The sequence below is a fragment of the Parasteatoda tepidariorum genome, chromosome 2, assembly GCF_982258835.1.
Source record: "Parasteatoda tepidariorum strain Cologne lab strain chromosome 2, Ptep-v5.0, whole genome shotgun sequence".
Taxonomy (NCBI): Eukaryota; Metazoa; Arthropoda; class Arachnida; order Araneae; family Theridiidae; genus Parasteatoda; species Parasteatoda tepidariorum.
Window position 1 is genome coordinate 1,574,689 of NC_141756.1, and position 15,576 is coordinate 1,590,264.

Here is a 15,576-nt window from a genome sequence, read left to right on the forward strand (position 1 = left end):
AAACATATCAACGCCCCCCTTTTGTGATAATCCAGTTATTTAGAGCATGAGGACGGAGGGGGTGTGCTAAATTATAAGATGCATTTTTAGGCAATTTTTTAAGTGTTAAATTTGTTTTTTTAAATTAATGTGTACGTTAACTCGATAATTTTCTTGAGGTAGGTAATCACAGTCTATTTGTCATAATAAAAATAAATACGGTAATGAAAAAAAAGTATAACAAAGAAATCTATGCTTAAAAAGAGTCACTTGTTCTTTATTAGATAATTAAAAAAAGCACCCAAAAATAAATGTAGTATCAACGAAACAATCCAATTACTATGTCAGTGAAATGATTGTACTTGATGGTTCATAGCCAATTTCTTAAAGTTCGGTTCAATATTTTTACTGAGGTAAGGACGCAAGTCCCCTCGTTGCATTATTTCGAGTCTATTTCTCTCTTTTGTGACTAGATCCATAACAGCACTGAATCCACGTTCGACGAAGTAGGAGAAAGGGAAGGAAATTAAAAATAATTTTGAAAATAAGAATGAATTTTGACAGTCCGGAGTAGAGACGACTGATGTTACCTTGAAGCCAAAATTCTGTGAGCTATCACCATTTCATAACTTCATTAGTTGAAAGTTTGACCGATTTCTCCTGAATCTGAACCTCTTTTGTTTCAATATTCAAAAAAAAGGGTTAATAACCCATTGAAGGACTTCCAGAACAAAACATATTTATTACATATTCACTTTAAAAGCATCTTTGAAAAGAAAAAGGAATCGCAAGGAGAAATTTTAGAAGTCTCTTTGTATTTATTTACAATATATATTAACGTCGAGTCCCCAGATTAAAATAGCCCTTTTTTTGTCCGTAAAATTATACTATGTAACAATTAAAAAAAATTTGAACTTCACAATTTTATGGGCATAACCATTTCGAAGTTCGTTCAAAACGGGGCATGATATCTTTAGATACAATACGTGGATGCAAAAAATGTACTTAAAACTTTATTTGCAAAACATTTAAATGATTCAAAAGTCAATCGATGCATATAAAAATAACATTACATATCAAAATGTTCTTTAAATTTGCATGAAATTTCAAATTTTTATAACGAATAATTTTTGCGTTATGAGAGTAAGAAGCGCAGAAATTTTTTGAAATAGCGGTTACTGCTACAACTATTTTCCTTTATTACGGGGCCTCCTTGGCCGAGCGGTATCGCCGGTCCAAACGCTCTGCTAAGCGTGGAGGTAGCGGGTTCTAATCCCGCCGTAACCCTGGATGTATTCTTTGTGATGTCTTTCTCTGAATTGTTCTATCTGTATTTTCTACTTGACAATGACTTATAAGCCTATATTGAGCACACAAGCCAGCAAATGTATGTAATTTCAATAAAATAAATAAATAAATCCTTTATTACGGAAGTAATTTTTACACTTACAATGTATGGTAAATTGCACCATACAGTACAAAATACATCGATAACAGAAGAAAAAAATTAGATTTAAATTTGCACTAAAAGGAATCTGCACATTATGGTATCAATATTAGTGATTTTAGATTCTTAGAAACACACTTGAAAAAAATGATGTGAGACAAAAATGTAAAATATAAAATTCGTTTTAATTTAAATATTTTGAATTAATTTGTTTGAGTCCCCTTGTTGGGGGAGACTTGACCCCTTGTTGGGCAGAGTCTGGTGCCATCCTTGTTTCCTTCTATATTTGTCTTGTTTTTTTTTCTACTGCTTTATGCTTCGGTAATTTTTACTGCATTGTATTACATAATTCACTATTTATTCTTGTATTCTTTTTCTGGACGGAGCAAAACTTTTTGGATACAGAGAAAGCATTTTTGACTTTTGTCTTAGCTTTCTCGATAGAAAGAGTTTTGCATTTTTGTGACAATTCAAGGCTGGTACCCCCTGATGACGTCAGCCTTAATTGTCATATTTTTTCATTTTTTACTAATTTTTCTTCGTCTCATGTATTTTATTCCTCTGGGTTGCTCTGCTGCTTAGCGCATTTTTGCCATTTGGATGTTATTTTTATTAATTGCTTGCATTAATAATGAATTCTTTTCTTAATCTTGTTTTGCAGCTTTCAGCTTATCCGACGATAAACGTCGAGGTTTCAAAAAAATGGGCGGTCCTTTTGTCTGTATACGATGTTCCACTCCGTGCTTAGCTTTTCTTGGCTTGACACCTGACCTAATCAGAGCAGGAAACTTTGACAGCAAATGGTGGAATTTAGAGTTCGCTAAAATTACTTTTACCGTTGAAGAAATCCCAGCATACCGGGTACCTCTTGTTTGCAGCTTGGTCAAAGGATCAATTACTGCAGCATTTTTGATGTCGACTAATAACCCAAAATTGCGTAAGAAGTCAGCTCCGATAATTGGATGTGGCACGGCAGCGATGATAGAAGGCCAACTGAACTCTCTTCTAAGTCCGAGGTCTAATTTCAACAGGCGTTGGCCGAGCGCTGGAATGGTCGTATCGTTTGCGGCGAACAATTTCATCTGTGCTGTATGGTCACTAGATGCATAGGCAGCACGAGGTATAACAGAGACGTCAGCTCCCGTATCGATGAGATAACGTGAGGATGTAGACTTGTCTGTCAGATAAAGCCGCTGAATCATCGCTTCGCCGTCACCATTTGACTGAATGACGGCCTTAGCAGTTTTCCGGCTGGAACGAACATGGAGGCTATTTTGTCGCTCGTTGCTAGAATTTTTTATGATACCTGCAAATTCGCAGTCTGTCGCCTTCGGCTAGTAGAGCGTTTCTGACTAGAACTTTTTGACAGGTCATTTGTACGAGCTTCCAACCGTGAGAGACGAGCTGTGTCAATAAAGACCGCAAATCCGAATGATCCGTCAAACTAGCAACTGTGCTGACTGACTGTCGCAGCCATAATACCATCAGCCATCTCATCTAGGTTATCGTTGGAAATCTGTTGAACATTAGTAGGCAACCTCCGCAAAAATAAAGATTTAAGAAGTTCATCGCTAATTCTTGCACCGACTTTATTCCGCATATCCAGAAGCAGTCTTGAAGGACGGCGGTCTCCGAGTTGCATTCCAGAAATTAAATCCCTTAAACGCTGTGTTTCAGATTCAGCATATTGAGAGCACAATCTTTTTTTCAGTGCGGTGAAAGGCTCATCTACAGGTGGACTGATAACAATATCGCTGATACTTCCTCCGGTTGCAGAGCAAAAACTACGGGGTGAAATGTCGTTGACTCTGTTGTCACTCCAGCAAGCGTGAACTGACTTTCAATTTGTCTGAACCATAACACTGGATTACTTCTCCGTGGCGGCTTTACAGTGACACGAGCAATTTGTTGATCAGCAGTTACCGTAGACTCGGGCATTTTTTGCATTAATCCGAAATATACAAGTCCAACAAGAGAGGAAATTTGTACTCACAGCTTGCCAAAATTTTTAAAACTTGAAACGTGTCAACATTCTGTCGTAATCCATCAAATAGTAGTGCTTCCCAAATGCAGTTTACAGAAACACAAATTCCCGTGTGAAATTGAATGCCCAGAACAGCGGCGGCGCTCATGAATTTTTAATATAGAGATAAAATTTCTTACATTGATTGTGTTCATATACTAGATAAAAATTCATATAAAAAATTATAGTATATTTGTTAAAGCTGTGGTGGCTCTGGGGATAAAGCTCTCACAATCAGGTAAACCCGATTTTGAATCTCAACAATGGCTGGTCGATACAAGTCCCACACCCAGCTTGCACTGACCACTGTGCTGACGAAAAATCCCCAGTGGTAGACCGAACATGGGTTAGTGTCCCCTTGCCATCAGGCTTACCGTTAGAGGTTTTTGTGGTTTTCCTCTCCATGTAACACAAATGACGGTTAGTTCCATCAAAAAGTCTTTCCCCCATTGAGAATTTTCCCCCCCAGAACTTGATCCAGGAGTTTGCTTGTTCTCTGGATTGGTTTCAAAATTACAAGGCAACAGTGTTAGAAATCAGTAATCGTAATATCGCCAGGGACAAGTTTAATAGCCTTTAAACAGATACATAAATCTTGATGGATCTATCACCACCACTAAATAGACCACAATTGAAGCTATCCTGGAATATCATTTCCCATTGAACCAATCCCCCTTGCCCGGAACCTGCAAGTTATAACAAAGATCAACTATTTACTAGGAATGAAATTACAGCTGTTGTTAATAGTATAAAAAACAATAAAGATGCAGGTTCTGACAACATCCCTGTCATTAAATCCATATTTTACCTGGAACCAAAATGGTTCATTAACATCTTGAATAAATGTCATTCCCTCAATTATTTCCCTACATTATATAGAGAGGAAAATACAACCTAATTTTTTTTACATTTTCAAACAAAATCAAGAAATTAACAAAACATCTGAATTCCGAAGGAAAAAAAAATCACCTCAAATAGAGAAATGATTAAAAAGAGAGAAGTCATAAGAAAAATGAATGCAATTTTATTTATTTTGCAATTAAAGATATTTATATATTAATTCCCAGGATTTACAGCAGCTGATAAGTAATAATAAATGACTCGTTAACAAAATTACTTATATTTAAACTTCCTAATAACTACTGTAGATGGCACTTAAAAATTTGTAGTATTTTTTAATTTCACAGTCTGGCAATCCTGAGGATTGCATAAACTACAGGTATATCGTGAAACAAGAAAGAGCGGAGGAGACATACATAACAGATTATTGAATGACTATGACGACCATTACGGTGCACTAGATCTGAATAGGTATGCAATAAGGTCGATTACTCGGTGTTGGCGCGCATGCGCGTCAGCGCCCCAACCGGCAGAAGATTTTGTAACTTCCACAATGACAGACGGCTCTCATGTAGCTCCGTCTAATTAAAAATAATACTCTGAAATCGCATTTAGAGATAATTAAAATAAATAAAAATAAATCATCTCTTTTTTTTTAAAGAGTGGTCCGTCTTATAAATTTTTCTATTCATCTGGTCCGTCGAGCCGGAGTTTGAATCAGAACAATGGCTAAGCCTATGGACGTCATAAATAGATCAAGAACTTCATTTAAAGGTAAAATTACCCGCCTAGAAAACTTTCTACAAATTGATGATCTGCGTGATATCACGGAGTTAAATGTCAAACTTAGAAGTGTAGAAGTCTTAAAAAATAGAAGTGAGTCATTGCGACAAGAATACTACAACTTGGACATTCAACCTGGTGATATTGACAACATCGATACTGATTTGAATCAATGTGATGAACGGTTGGATAATTTAGAGGTAGGAATTTTAAAATTAATAAATTCTAATAAACTATTGAACTCTGATTCTAATAATAAGACAGAGAATAATCATAAACTAAATGATAACTTAGAAACTGTATTAAAAATTCCTCCAGTTAATCTTCCTATATTTTCCGGAAAATATGAACATTTTTCTAGTTTTAAAAATCAATTTGATGATTTAATTTCTTCTAACTGTCAACTCAGTGAAACACAGAAACTATATTATTTAAATTCTTGTCTTGCTAATGAAGTGAAAGAATTTGCTTCTACCTTCGATACATTTACTTCTTTATATGAAGCATTAATTTCAAGATATGACAATAAAAGATTAGTCGTAGATATACACATTCAATCTATCTTGAATTTTAAGAAAATAGAAAAAGAAAATGCTGAAGAAATTCGCGCCATGATTGACTGTTTGAATAAAAATTTAAGAGCTCTAAAGGTTTTAAAATATGATCAAGATCCTCTATTTGATATATTTTTACAAACTATAATGTTGAAAAAAATCGATAAAGAATCTCGTAAAAACTTTGAATTGTTACAAAAAACAAAAGAAATTCCCTCTTTCAATGAGTTCATAACCTTTTTAGAGCAACGGGAAGCTGTACTTTTATCCGTAGATAGAAACTGTTCTTACGAAACTAAAATAAAAAAGCACCCAATGTTTCCCTCTAAACCAAAAACTCTTTTAGTGTCTGAAAACGATAACAAAAATAAAAATAAGAATTGCTTTCTTTGTAAACAAGGTATGCACCCCATTTTTCGCTGCACATTATTTTTAAATCTTGACATTGATGAAAGAATAAAGATAATTCGTGCTAATAAGTTGTGCGAAATATGTCTGAAAAAAAATCATACAAAAGCCCAATGTATTTCCCCATATCGGTGTCCTTGCTCTTTAAAACATTCAAAGCTAATTTGCAGAAAATTAAATTCGAAAGAAACTGAATCAAATATTTCTTCGAATTCTATGAATATGAATCATTTGCGATCTCAAAGTGAAGTTGATCACGTGCCACTTCCTTCTTCTTCCACTAGTAATCCATCAAATCCCAATGCTTCGGTATTAAGCGTAGCCACTAATAAACAAACCAAAAAATACGTTTTGCTCTCAACTGCTGAAATATTTATTACATGTGCAGATGGTAGGAGAATAAAAATAAAAGCGATCCTTGACTCAGCTTCTAATATACGCGTTTTAAAGAAAAATATGAGCGATTTATTAGGGATTAAAAAAGAGAAAATAAAAACACCGATTTCAGGATTAAACGGATCGATCCAAAACATTAATTGGAAATTAACTACATCCATTTCGAATGAAGATTTTAGTTTTAATGAATTAATTGAATTTTATGTGGTTGATAATATTACGGGGCTCACACCGCCCACTACTTTAGACATTTCGCAAATAGAGATTCCTCATTTTTTGAAATTAGCCGATGAGTCATTTTATGAAGCTACTGAAGTGCACGCGTTAATAAGTTCTGATATTTTTTTCAAGGTTTTGAAACAAAATACTTATAAAATAAATGATGATCTGTTTTTTAAAGAGTCGTTATTGGGGTGGATAGCTTGCGGTAAACTTAAAGAAAGCGAAATTACTCAGGAAAGATATTGTTTTCTAACTAAAAATGATTCGTTACAAGATACACTAAAACTGTTTTTTGATTTGGAGGGGCTTGGGATTAAAGACGATCCAATTTTACAAGAGAATGATCAGGCCATGAAAATATTTAATGAAACTGTTGAATTCAAAGACGGTCGTTACATAGTGCAACTTCCATTTAGAAAAGACTATAATGAACTTGCTGATAATTATTCTTTAGCGAAACAACGTTTCCGAAGCTTATGGAAAAGATTTACGCATGACCCGGATCTCTATGATAGATACCGTGAAATTATACAGGATTATACAAGTCAAGGCATTATAGAAATAGTTAAACCTGATAGTATACAGGATGAATGTGAAAGACCTATATTTTATTTACCCCATATGGCCGTTAAAAAAGAAAGTTTAACAACATCGTTAAGAATTGTGTTTGACGCTGCGGCGCACGAGGTCAATGAACTCTCTCTCAATGACTGTTTGTGGCCAGGGCCCAATTTAAATCCCAATCTTTTGGATATACTTATTGAATTTAGACTCAACCGAACAGCTTTCTGTTCTGATGTGAAGCAGGCTTTCCTTCAAATAGGTCTTGCTGAGGTACACAAAGACGCAGTAAGATTCTTTTGGAGCAATGATGAACTAAGTGTTTCTAAAGATCCCAAAGTAATTATCTTCCATTTTAAAAGAGTGAACTTTGGAGTCAACTCTAGTCCATTTCTACTCGCTGCTACTATTAGGCACCATATCAAAAAATATGAAAATGATCTTCCTGTTATCGTTCAACTTCTAGATAGAAATCTTTATGTGGATGATTTTATTTCCGGTAGCAATGATCTTGATGAAGCATTAGAAATATCTAGAAATGCAAATAAAATAATAGAAGCTGCTGGAATGACTCTAAGGAAGGGGGTAACTAATGATGCTGATTTGATGGAGCAGTGGAAGAATGAGGGACTAGATACTCATCCTGCAAACGCTAGTGTTAGTCTGGGCTCCAATCAGACTAAAGTGTTGGGGCTTTTATGGAACACCAGTGAAGATTATTTTTCTGTAGATACCAGAAGTCTCCTAAAATTCGTCTCCTCAAGCAAAAGTACAAAACGTTCGATACTCCAGGCTATAGGGAAGATATTTGACCCTTTAGGGGTTAATTTCATGCTTCACCATACGAATGAAATGTCTGATCCAAGAACTGTGGAGTGAAAAAATTCCTTGGGATGAATCCTTGCCACCGAAAATAGAGAAAGAGTGGATAAAATGGTGCGAAGAGATACCTTTTTTGGAAAATCTTAAGATACCTAGACTGGTTCTTAATTCTATATCTAAAGAGGATATCGTCGAGATTCATAGTTTTTGTGACGCCAGTAAGAACGCATACGGTGCTACAGTATATTTGAAAGTTTACACACCAAATGGACCGATTGTTAGACTTTTGACTTCTAAAAGCCGAGTAGCTCCTTTGAATAGTGTGACTCTGCCTAGACTGGAATTGCTGGGAGCTCTAGTTGCAGCTCGCTTGACATCCAAAGTGAAAAAGATTGTGAATCTGAAAAGGTCTTCAATTGCATATCATTGGACTGACTCTAAAATTGCACTCTACTGGATAAAGGGAAAGACAACTCGTTGGAAACAATTCGTTGCTAATCGAGTTAAAGAAATAGCCACTTTGACAGATCCAAACTCCTGGCACCATTGTGCAGGTACAGATAATCCTGCAGATATTCTCTCTCGTGGAATTAGTGCTGAATGTTTGGTTGATAGTTCCAGGTGGTGGACAGGTGCTGAATTTTTGATGGAATCTGATTTTCAAGAAACTTTAGAACAATCATTTCCTGATATAGAATCCCTTGCAGAAGGTGAAAAAGAAACAATTCTCCGAGAAGCAAAAACTGTTTCCTCAACCGAGAGTACGGAAGAGACTGTTTTGCTAACTGATGATTCACAGACCCTGATTGATAAACTTTTAGAACTCTCAAATAATTATTATAAAATTAATCATATTTTATGTTATATTTGCAGATTTCTTCATAATTGTAAACATAAGGATAAGAAAATGGGACCCTTGACAGTTGACGAGGTAAAGTATTCTGATTAAGCATTCTCAGAAGACACTGGTAAATAAGAACAATTTTTCTCGCAATATTTTTAGCTTAAATCCTTTTGTAGATGGGGACGGTTTAATACGAGTTGGTGGAAGGCTCGATATACCCTGATTGATAAACTTTTAGAACTCTCAAATAATTATTATAAAATTAATCATATTTTATGTTATATTTGCAGATTTCTTCATAATTGTAAACATAAGGATAAGAAAATGGGACCCTTGACAGTTGACGAGGTAAAGTATTCTGATTAAGCATTCTCAGAAGACACTGGTAAATAAGAACAATTTTTCTCGCAATATTTTTAGCTTAAATCCTTTTGTAGATGGGGACGGTTTAATACGAGTTGGTGGAAGGCTCGATATACCCTGATTGATAAACTTTTAGAACTCTCAAATAATTATTATAAAATTAATCATATTTTATGTTATATTTGCAGATTTCTTCATAATTGTAAACATAAGGATAAGAAAATGGGACCCTTGACAGTTGACGAGGTAAAGTATTCTGAAAGTATCCTGATTAAGCATTCTCAGAAGACACTGGTAAATAAGAACAATTTTTCTCGCAATATTTTTAGCTTAAATCCTTTTGTAGATGGGGACGGTTTAATACGAGTTGGTGGAAGGCTCGATAATGCTTCAGTACCCTTTAATCAAAAGCATCAGATAATCTTACTGAAAAAGTCCAAATTAAGTAAAATTTACTTCGATAGTTTACACAGGAAATTACTTCATATTGGCCCTCAAGGTTTGTTAAGTGCAGTTAGGTTAAAATTTTGGCCTTTAGGAGGTCGTAATCTTGCACGTCAAACTGTACATCAATGTGTAACATGTTTCAAATCTAAGCCCTTCCTTTCCACTCAAATTATGGGTAATTTACCAAGTGAAAGAGTCAACATGTCACCCCCATTTTCCGTCACAGGTATAGACCTGTGCGGCCCTTTTGCTGTTAAATATAAACATCAACGCAAAGGTACTCTCAACAAAGTATATATTTGTATTTTCATTTGTTTTTCTACAAAAGCCATCCATCTTGAACAGCTGACTGATTTGACTTCCGATTCGATGATTGCCACATTGAAACGATTTACGAGTAGACGCGGAAAATGCTCCAAAATCTATACTGATAATGCCACTAATTTTGTTGGAGCTAATTCTCAATTAAAAAAGTTTTATGGATTAATTAATTTTCCAGATCAGATTTTGGCTAATTATTTTACCTCTGAAGGCATAGAATGGAATTTTATTCCACCAAAATCACCCCATTTTGGTGGTCTTTGGGAGGCGGGTGTAAAATCAGTAAAACATCATCTTAAAAGAGCAGTTGGAAAATTTCATTTCACTTACGAAGAGATGGAAACAATAGTTATTCAAATCGAAGGAATTCTGAATAGTCGCCCCCTTTGTCCCTTAAGCGGTGATAATGACAGTTTTGATGTTTTAACACCAGGTCATTTCCTAATAGGGAGGCCTATAACATCAATTGTCGAACCAAATTTAACTGATCTCAATGATAATCGTCTAAGTCGGTGGCAGAAAACTACAAAAGTTGTACAACTTATAGGGGAAAAATGGAAGTCGGATTACTTAAATACATTACAAGCTAGATCAAAATGGATGGTAACAAAAAATGATTTAAAGATAGGACAGATGGTACTTGTAAAAGAAGATTTCTTGCCTTTAAATACCTGGATTTTAGGCCGAATAATTTATGTTCATCATGGTGCGGATAATAAAGTGCGTGTAGTAAAAATTCGCACAAAATCTGGGGTATTTAAAAGAGCTGTTTCTAAAATAGCTGTTTTGCCTATCGATACATAAAAAAATAAAATACTGCATTTTTCATTATGTTATATATTCTGTTTTACATTTTATAATGTTTATGTTTTATATTGTCAAGTATGTAATATTTGTGTTTATTTTTTAAATTTTATATGTTAAGTTCTTGCATGAACATTGCAAGGCCGGGCGGGATGTTGGCGCGCATGCGCGTCAGCGCCCCAACGGTACGGATAAAAGCTGACACGGATGCATATTCATCTGGATATATAAATGCCTAATATGTTTTGCACTTAAAAGTGTTTACAAACACTTAAATTATAATGAAATATTAAGTAAAGTTTTTCCTACAAGAAAAATATTTTTCTGACAACTAATAAATAGCACCAAATTATGAAAATATCCCATGCATAAAATAATGAAGAGATGGTTTCTTATTTTTATCAGCTTTGTTAGTAAAGAAAAAAGGATTAAACATCTCAAAACCAAACATTTAGTTTACAATAAACTTGAGAAAAAAAAAAGGTGTGATCTTAAGGAAAAGGTGTGTGCAAAATATTTTTTAAAAAAAGTAAGAGATGTATTAAAAACTTTTATTAGAAAATATAATTTACAACAAAGATCTCTATAACAAAATTATTTTCAGTTTTTAATAAAACTATCTGAATTGATTGACAAGTTTAGCTGTTTTGTAATCAACTCTTAATTGGACAAAGTTCATAAGCACAGTTCGATCAAGACATGCCTAAAGAAATGAAAAAGATCAATATATTTACCAAATATGAATGAAATCAGAGCACAAAACTTTTGCCAGATATAAGCTACTATACATATATATATATGCTAGCCATGTATAATATATACCTATAGGTTAGCCATGCATGAAAACAAAAAATTAATCTGGATATAGGCATAAAAAATAGGCAGGCTCTGTAATCCAAAAGTAGATGTTCCAGTTTGGTGGTGAGCAGTACAGTGTTTAGTCTGGTGTGATGTCACATAGTAATAAGACTTTGATAATGTTTTTTCTCCTCTTTCCTTTAATTTTTAGGGAGTGGTTGACCTTGTGGTCAAAATCGACCTTCAAATGAGCAAAACTTTGAAGGTCCACTCTTGTTTTTGGCCACCTTCAAGTACCCCTCTTAGTGACATAGGCTAATGAATATTCCACAGGCTTCTTTTTGGCGTAGGACAACTGGTTTTCCCCCTTGAACTTCACACCTTTTGCTGAGAGCAATGAATCTAAACGTACGTGACAATGTAAAAATATGATATACATTTGAATAATCTGCCACAACTTAAAAAAAAATAGGAAGTAGATGTACGAGTTTGTACTTGAATCAGAATTAGTTACGTTCCGTCATCTTGAACTTGATGCCTAGTGATTTGGAGGACATTGTTGTGCTGTCATCGCCATGTTTCTTTCCCACTACTTTGATTTTTGATTTCTGTGACTCATTCCCTGTTCTTACAAGGTCAATTCCAGTCGGATTCGAATGAATAAATGTTGAATACATAAAAGCGGCAGAGTCATCAAGCTGACCTGAATGGATATATCAAAGAATAATTTATGTCAAAGTCTAAAGTTCGTTGTTGATTTGGGAACGTGATGGATGCTTTGATCTGAGAAGTGATGTGATAAGATTGCGATTCTAAGATCGAGATATTGCATGAAAGAAATAAAAGGATACACTGCAGTATAAATGGATTGTTTATTTTAGCGTTCTATATCGTCACATATTTCTTGTCATTTAGTTTGTACCAGATGTGATCAAAAGTAAAGGGGTAAGTACCATTTTTATTATCTCTGTTGCATCTCTCTGCTTACTCGCTTTCCAATTTTGTTAAGTAAATTAGAAACTTGAACATATCATCTTGTAAAAAATTTTAAAAAACAGCTACAACACAAAAATTGTACTTATTTCTTTCCACTATTTTTCTGGAGTCAATTATACCACAGCTTGGTATTCATTTTATGGACTGACTGAAGGGATTCAAGACTTAAGGATAGAACCCTGAACATATATCACAGGAGAACCAGGCCTTTTACATTATTCTACTAATTCTAAATATAAAGCAAAAATGAAGAATATTATTTAAAATAATCAGATAATCGTTAAAAAAATTTATTTTTCAATTGTGCAACACTTAATTTTATTCCTTTTAACAATCTTACATGTTAATTTGTTACGAATATAATAGTCTTTCAGTTTACATTCAAAAGACCAAAATTTTTAATATGTATGGTCTCGAATAAATCTATCCGGAAATACAAGAAGAAGAAGTAATAACAGAAGAATAAGAATAACTATAATAAATAACTTACTAACAGAATTAGAAATAACTTACCAACTGATCAACAGTACACATCTGTTTCAGATTGCTAGGCTCCACCACTAGTAAATTACACAAAGCATGTAAAGTTTCAAAAAGAGTATTTAACAATGGTATTTGAAACTCCCTGACGCACCTTCTGTATTCATTTAAATCACAAATAACTACCATTGCACCTGTTACAAAGAGTAATAAAACTATAAATGAGAATTTAAATATAGGCTGACTATCTAAAGAACCTCCTTCACCATAAGTCAGTGGCGGTTACTAGGTTTAAATATTTCAAGTAAGGGTCAATACTTAAAACATATTTAGACCGATAGAAAGAAAATCAGAGGAGAGTTCTCCTTGAGATGCGTTATTTCCATAGCAGCAGGCGTAATTCGTGGGGAGGAGAATTCTTTCTATAGACAACACATTGATTTAAAAACAGATTGGACAAAACAAGATTATATCAAACTTAAAATTCACATTTGAAAAATTAAGTTTAAAAATTATTCACTTAAAAAATAATAATTCTTATATCGAAGTAAATAAATCTAACAAATTTATATATTTTAACCAATTCATAGATTGGAACATGAAAACTATCTTTTTTTTCTGAAGCTTGACAGCAACTATTTAAACTTAACCAATCTTTACACACTGGCAAAAACAAATAATGGGAAGGGACAAATGTTTTTTTATAAATAAAAAACAAAACAAAAAACAATTAAGCAAATGAAAACAACTCAGGTCGAAATACTATGCAATCTATGACTCATATATATATATAAAATCTGTACCCTAAATAAGGAAACAGATCTTTAGTCGAGTACAGCAGCTTTGACCCTCTCAGTTAGAGAAAAATATAACAGTTATACAACTCTCACATCGACATTTCATACTCTTAACGAGGGTCCTTATGAATTCCTAAGGCACCAAGCCACTCATGAGCTCACAGATGGTTGTCAAAGCTGGTCTTCAAATTGTAATTGAACGTCCAAGGGCATACCATACATATTGGATGGGATTAAGGTCAGGGGATACCACTGGCCACTTCCAATTGCTGCATAACCTCTGATGAGAGGTATTCGTTAACAAACTGAGCCCAGTCGGGACAGATGTTATTTCCATAAAGATAAAACTCGGGCCACATGCTTTACAGAAAAGGTGCACGGATCTCGTTTCGATACCACCGACCCGACAGCGTACCTTTATGGAACCTGCTCAAGCCACCTCGACCATACCAGCCTTTTTCGACAATGTCAGAGGGCCAATATTGACTACTTGGTTCTCTTCAGACTGAATTGTAACTCATCACTGAAGAGATCTCAATCATTTCTGTTCAAGACTGGTGACCTTGACCAGGTCAGAGGACCACTGTTCCTGTTTCTCTGAACTGTTTGCACAGAGTGGACACCACATTTCTTAATCCCCCCCCCCCGAGATCCTCACAGCACAGCAAATAGCCTGCGATTGGAGTGTCTCGATTCTCCCAATTATCTGCCATCGTGTGGCATTTTCTAAAAAATGATGACTGATCATACTAACGAAGGGTAAACAAAGAATTTTAGAAAAAAAGCTACTATGGTTTAAAATGTCCTTTGGCAAAGAAAATGCGCTACATAAATGCAATGCCTTTTCATGTCACAAGCCACTGTGTGGCAAAGCTATTCGCGGAGATTGCCTTATTTTCATATTCTCATTTGGTTCTTTTTTTAAAAAAACTGTTCCACCTTTTAATTATTTTATCTATCTATTTTAAGTAATAGGCGCTATTAGCCCTACCAATACTGAAATTTGTTTACAAAGATTTCTATGTAAATATTATGATTACACAAATAAATTGGTGCAATAAAATGCTTCAAAAGATAAATTAGGGTGGCCACTCAAATCAAGGCTCCCTAATTTTTCCAGGTAAAAATCTTAAAATTTCCAGGTATTTTTTTCTCATAAAGTGTAGGATGAGTACAGTGAGTACAGTGTAGTGTAGGATGATCATAAAGTGTAGGATGAGTACAGTGTCAATATTATAAGTATTATATTTAAAAATCATCTTTTGAAAATAATTAGACTAAATTTATTTTATCAACTTAGCAAGATTTTGTTTATTTTTTAAATGTGTGATGTTTTGGTACAACTGATGCAGAGCAAGGAGTCCCAAAATAGTAAGTGCGCCAAAAACATCGATAAAGTGAGCCAAAGGGTGAGTTTGGCAAAGTTTCCTCTTGCTGTAGGGGTTGCAACCATTTAGGAATCAGTAGAAAGTTTGCATAGCTGAGAAAAGGTGACCTGGTTTCGAGATGACACACCTGGTGAGTGAATCCTAGATTCTTTCCCCCTTTGTATTACTTAATGTTATGTCAAATTGTAATCAAGAATATTTTAATAATTAAATTTAACTTTAACTATGTGTTTTCAAATTTTAACTCAAATTAACATGATACATACTAAAGTGAAATCAATAGGTGTATCACAACATTAATTT

General features: G+C 34.3%; 4 protein-coding genes across 4 annotated transcripts in view; 1 reads left to right on the forward strand and 3 right to left on the reverse strand.

Annotated features, from left to right (window-relative positions):
• Positions 1-2,070: 2,070 nt before the first annotated feature.
• On the reverse strand, positions 2,071-2,628 carry LOC139425061 (uncharacterized). The gene has a single exon (XM_071178092.2). It carries the CDS (start codon positions 2,626-2,628, stop codon positions 2,071-2,073), a length of 558 nt encoding a protein of 185 aa, XP_071034193.2.
• A 242-nt stretch (positions 2,629-2,870) lies between these two features.
• Positions 2,871-4,299, reverse strand: LOC139425062 (uncharacterized). The gene is made up of 2 exons (XM_071178093.2): positions 4,258-4,299; positions 2,871-3,263 (listed from the first exon to the last, which is right to left on the reverse strand). Exons 1-2 carry the CDS (start codon positions 4,297-4,299, stop codon positions 2,871-2,873), a joined length of 435 nt encoding a protein of 144 aa, XP_071034194.2.
• Positions 4,300-5,014: 715 nt separating this feature from the next.
• LOC122271644 (uncharacterized) lies at positions 5,015-10,814 on the forward strand. Its single transcript, XM_087155346.1, has 5 exons — positions 5,015-5,272; positions 6,956-7,982; positions 8,080-8,971; positions 9,170-9,232; positions 9,431-10,814. The coding sequence occupies exons 1-5, from the start codon at positions 5,015-5,017 to the stop codon at positions 10,812-10,814; spliced, it is 3,624 nt and encodes a 1,207-aa protein (XP_087011472.1).
• Positions 10,815-11,351: 537 nt separating this feature from the next.
• Positions 11,352-15,576, reverse strand: part of Sec10 (Exocyst complex component Sec10) — a 49,002-nt gene continuing 44,777 nt past the window's right edge. Inside the window, exons 16-17 of the mRNA XM_016057802.4 lie at positions 13,122-13,282; positions 11,352-11,517 (exon numbers count right to left, since the gene is read on the reverse strand). Of these exons, the coding sequence (XP_015913288.1) occupies positions 11,431-11,517; positions 13,122-13,282 (248 nt within the window). The 3' untranslated portion in view covers positions 11,352-11,430. The remainder of the gene's footprint in view (positions 11,518-13,121; positions 13,283-15,576) is intronic.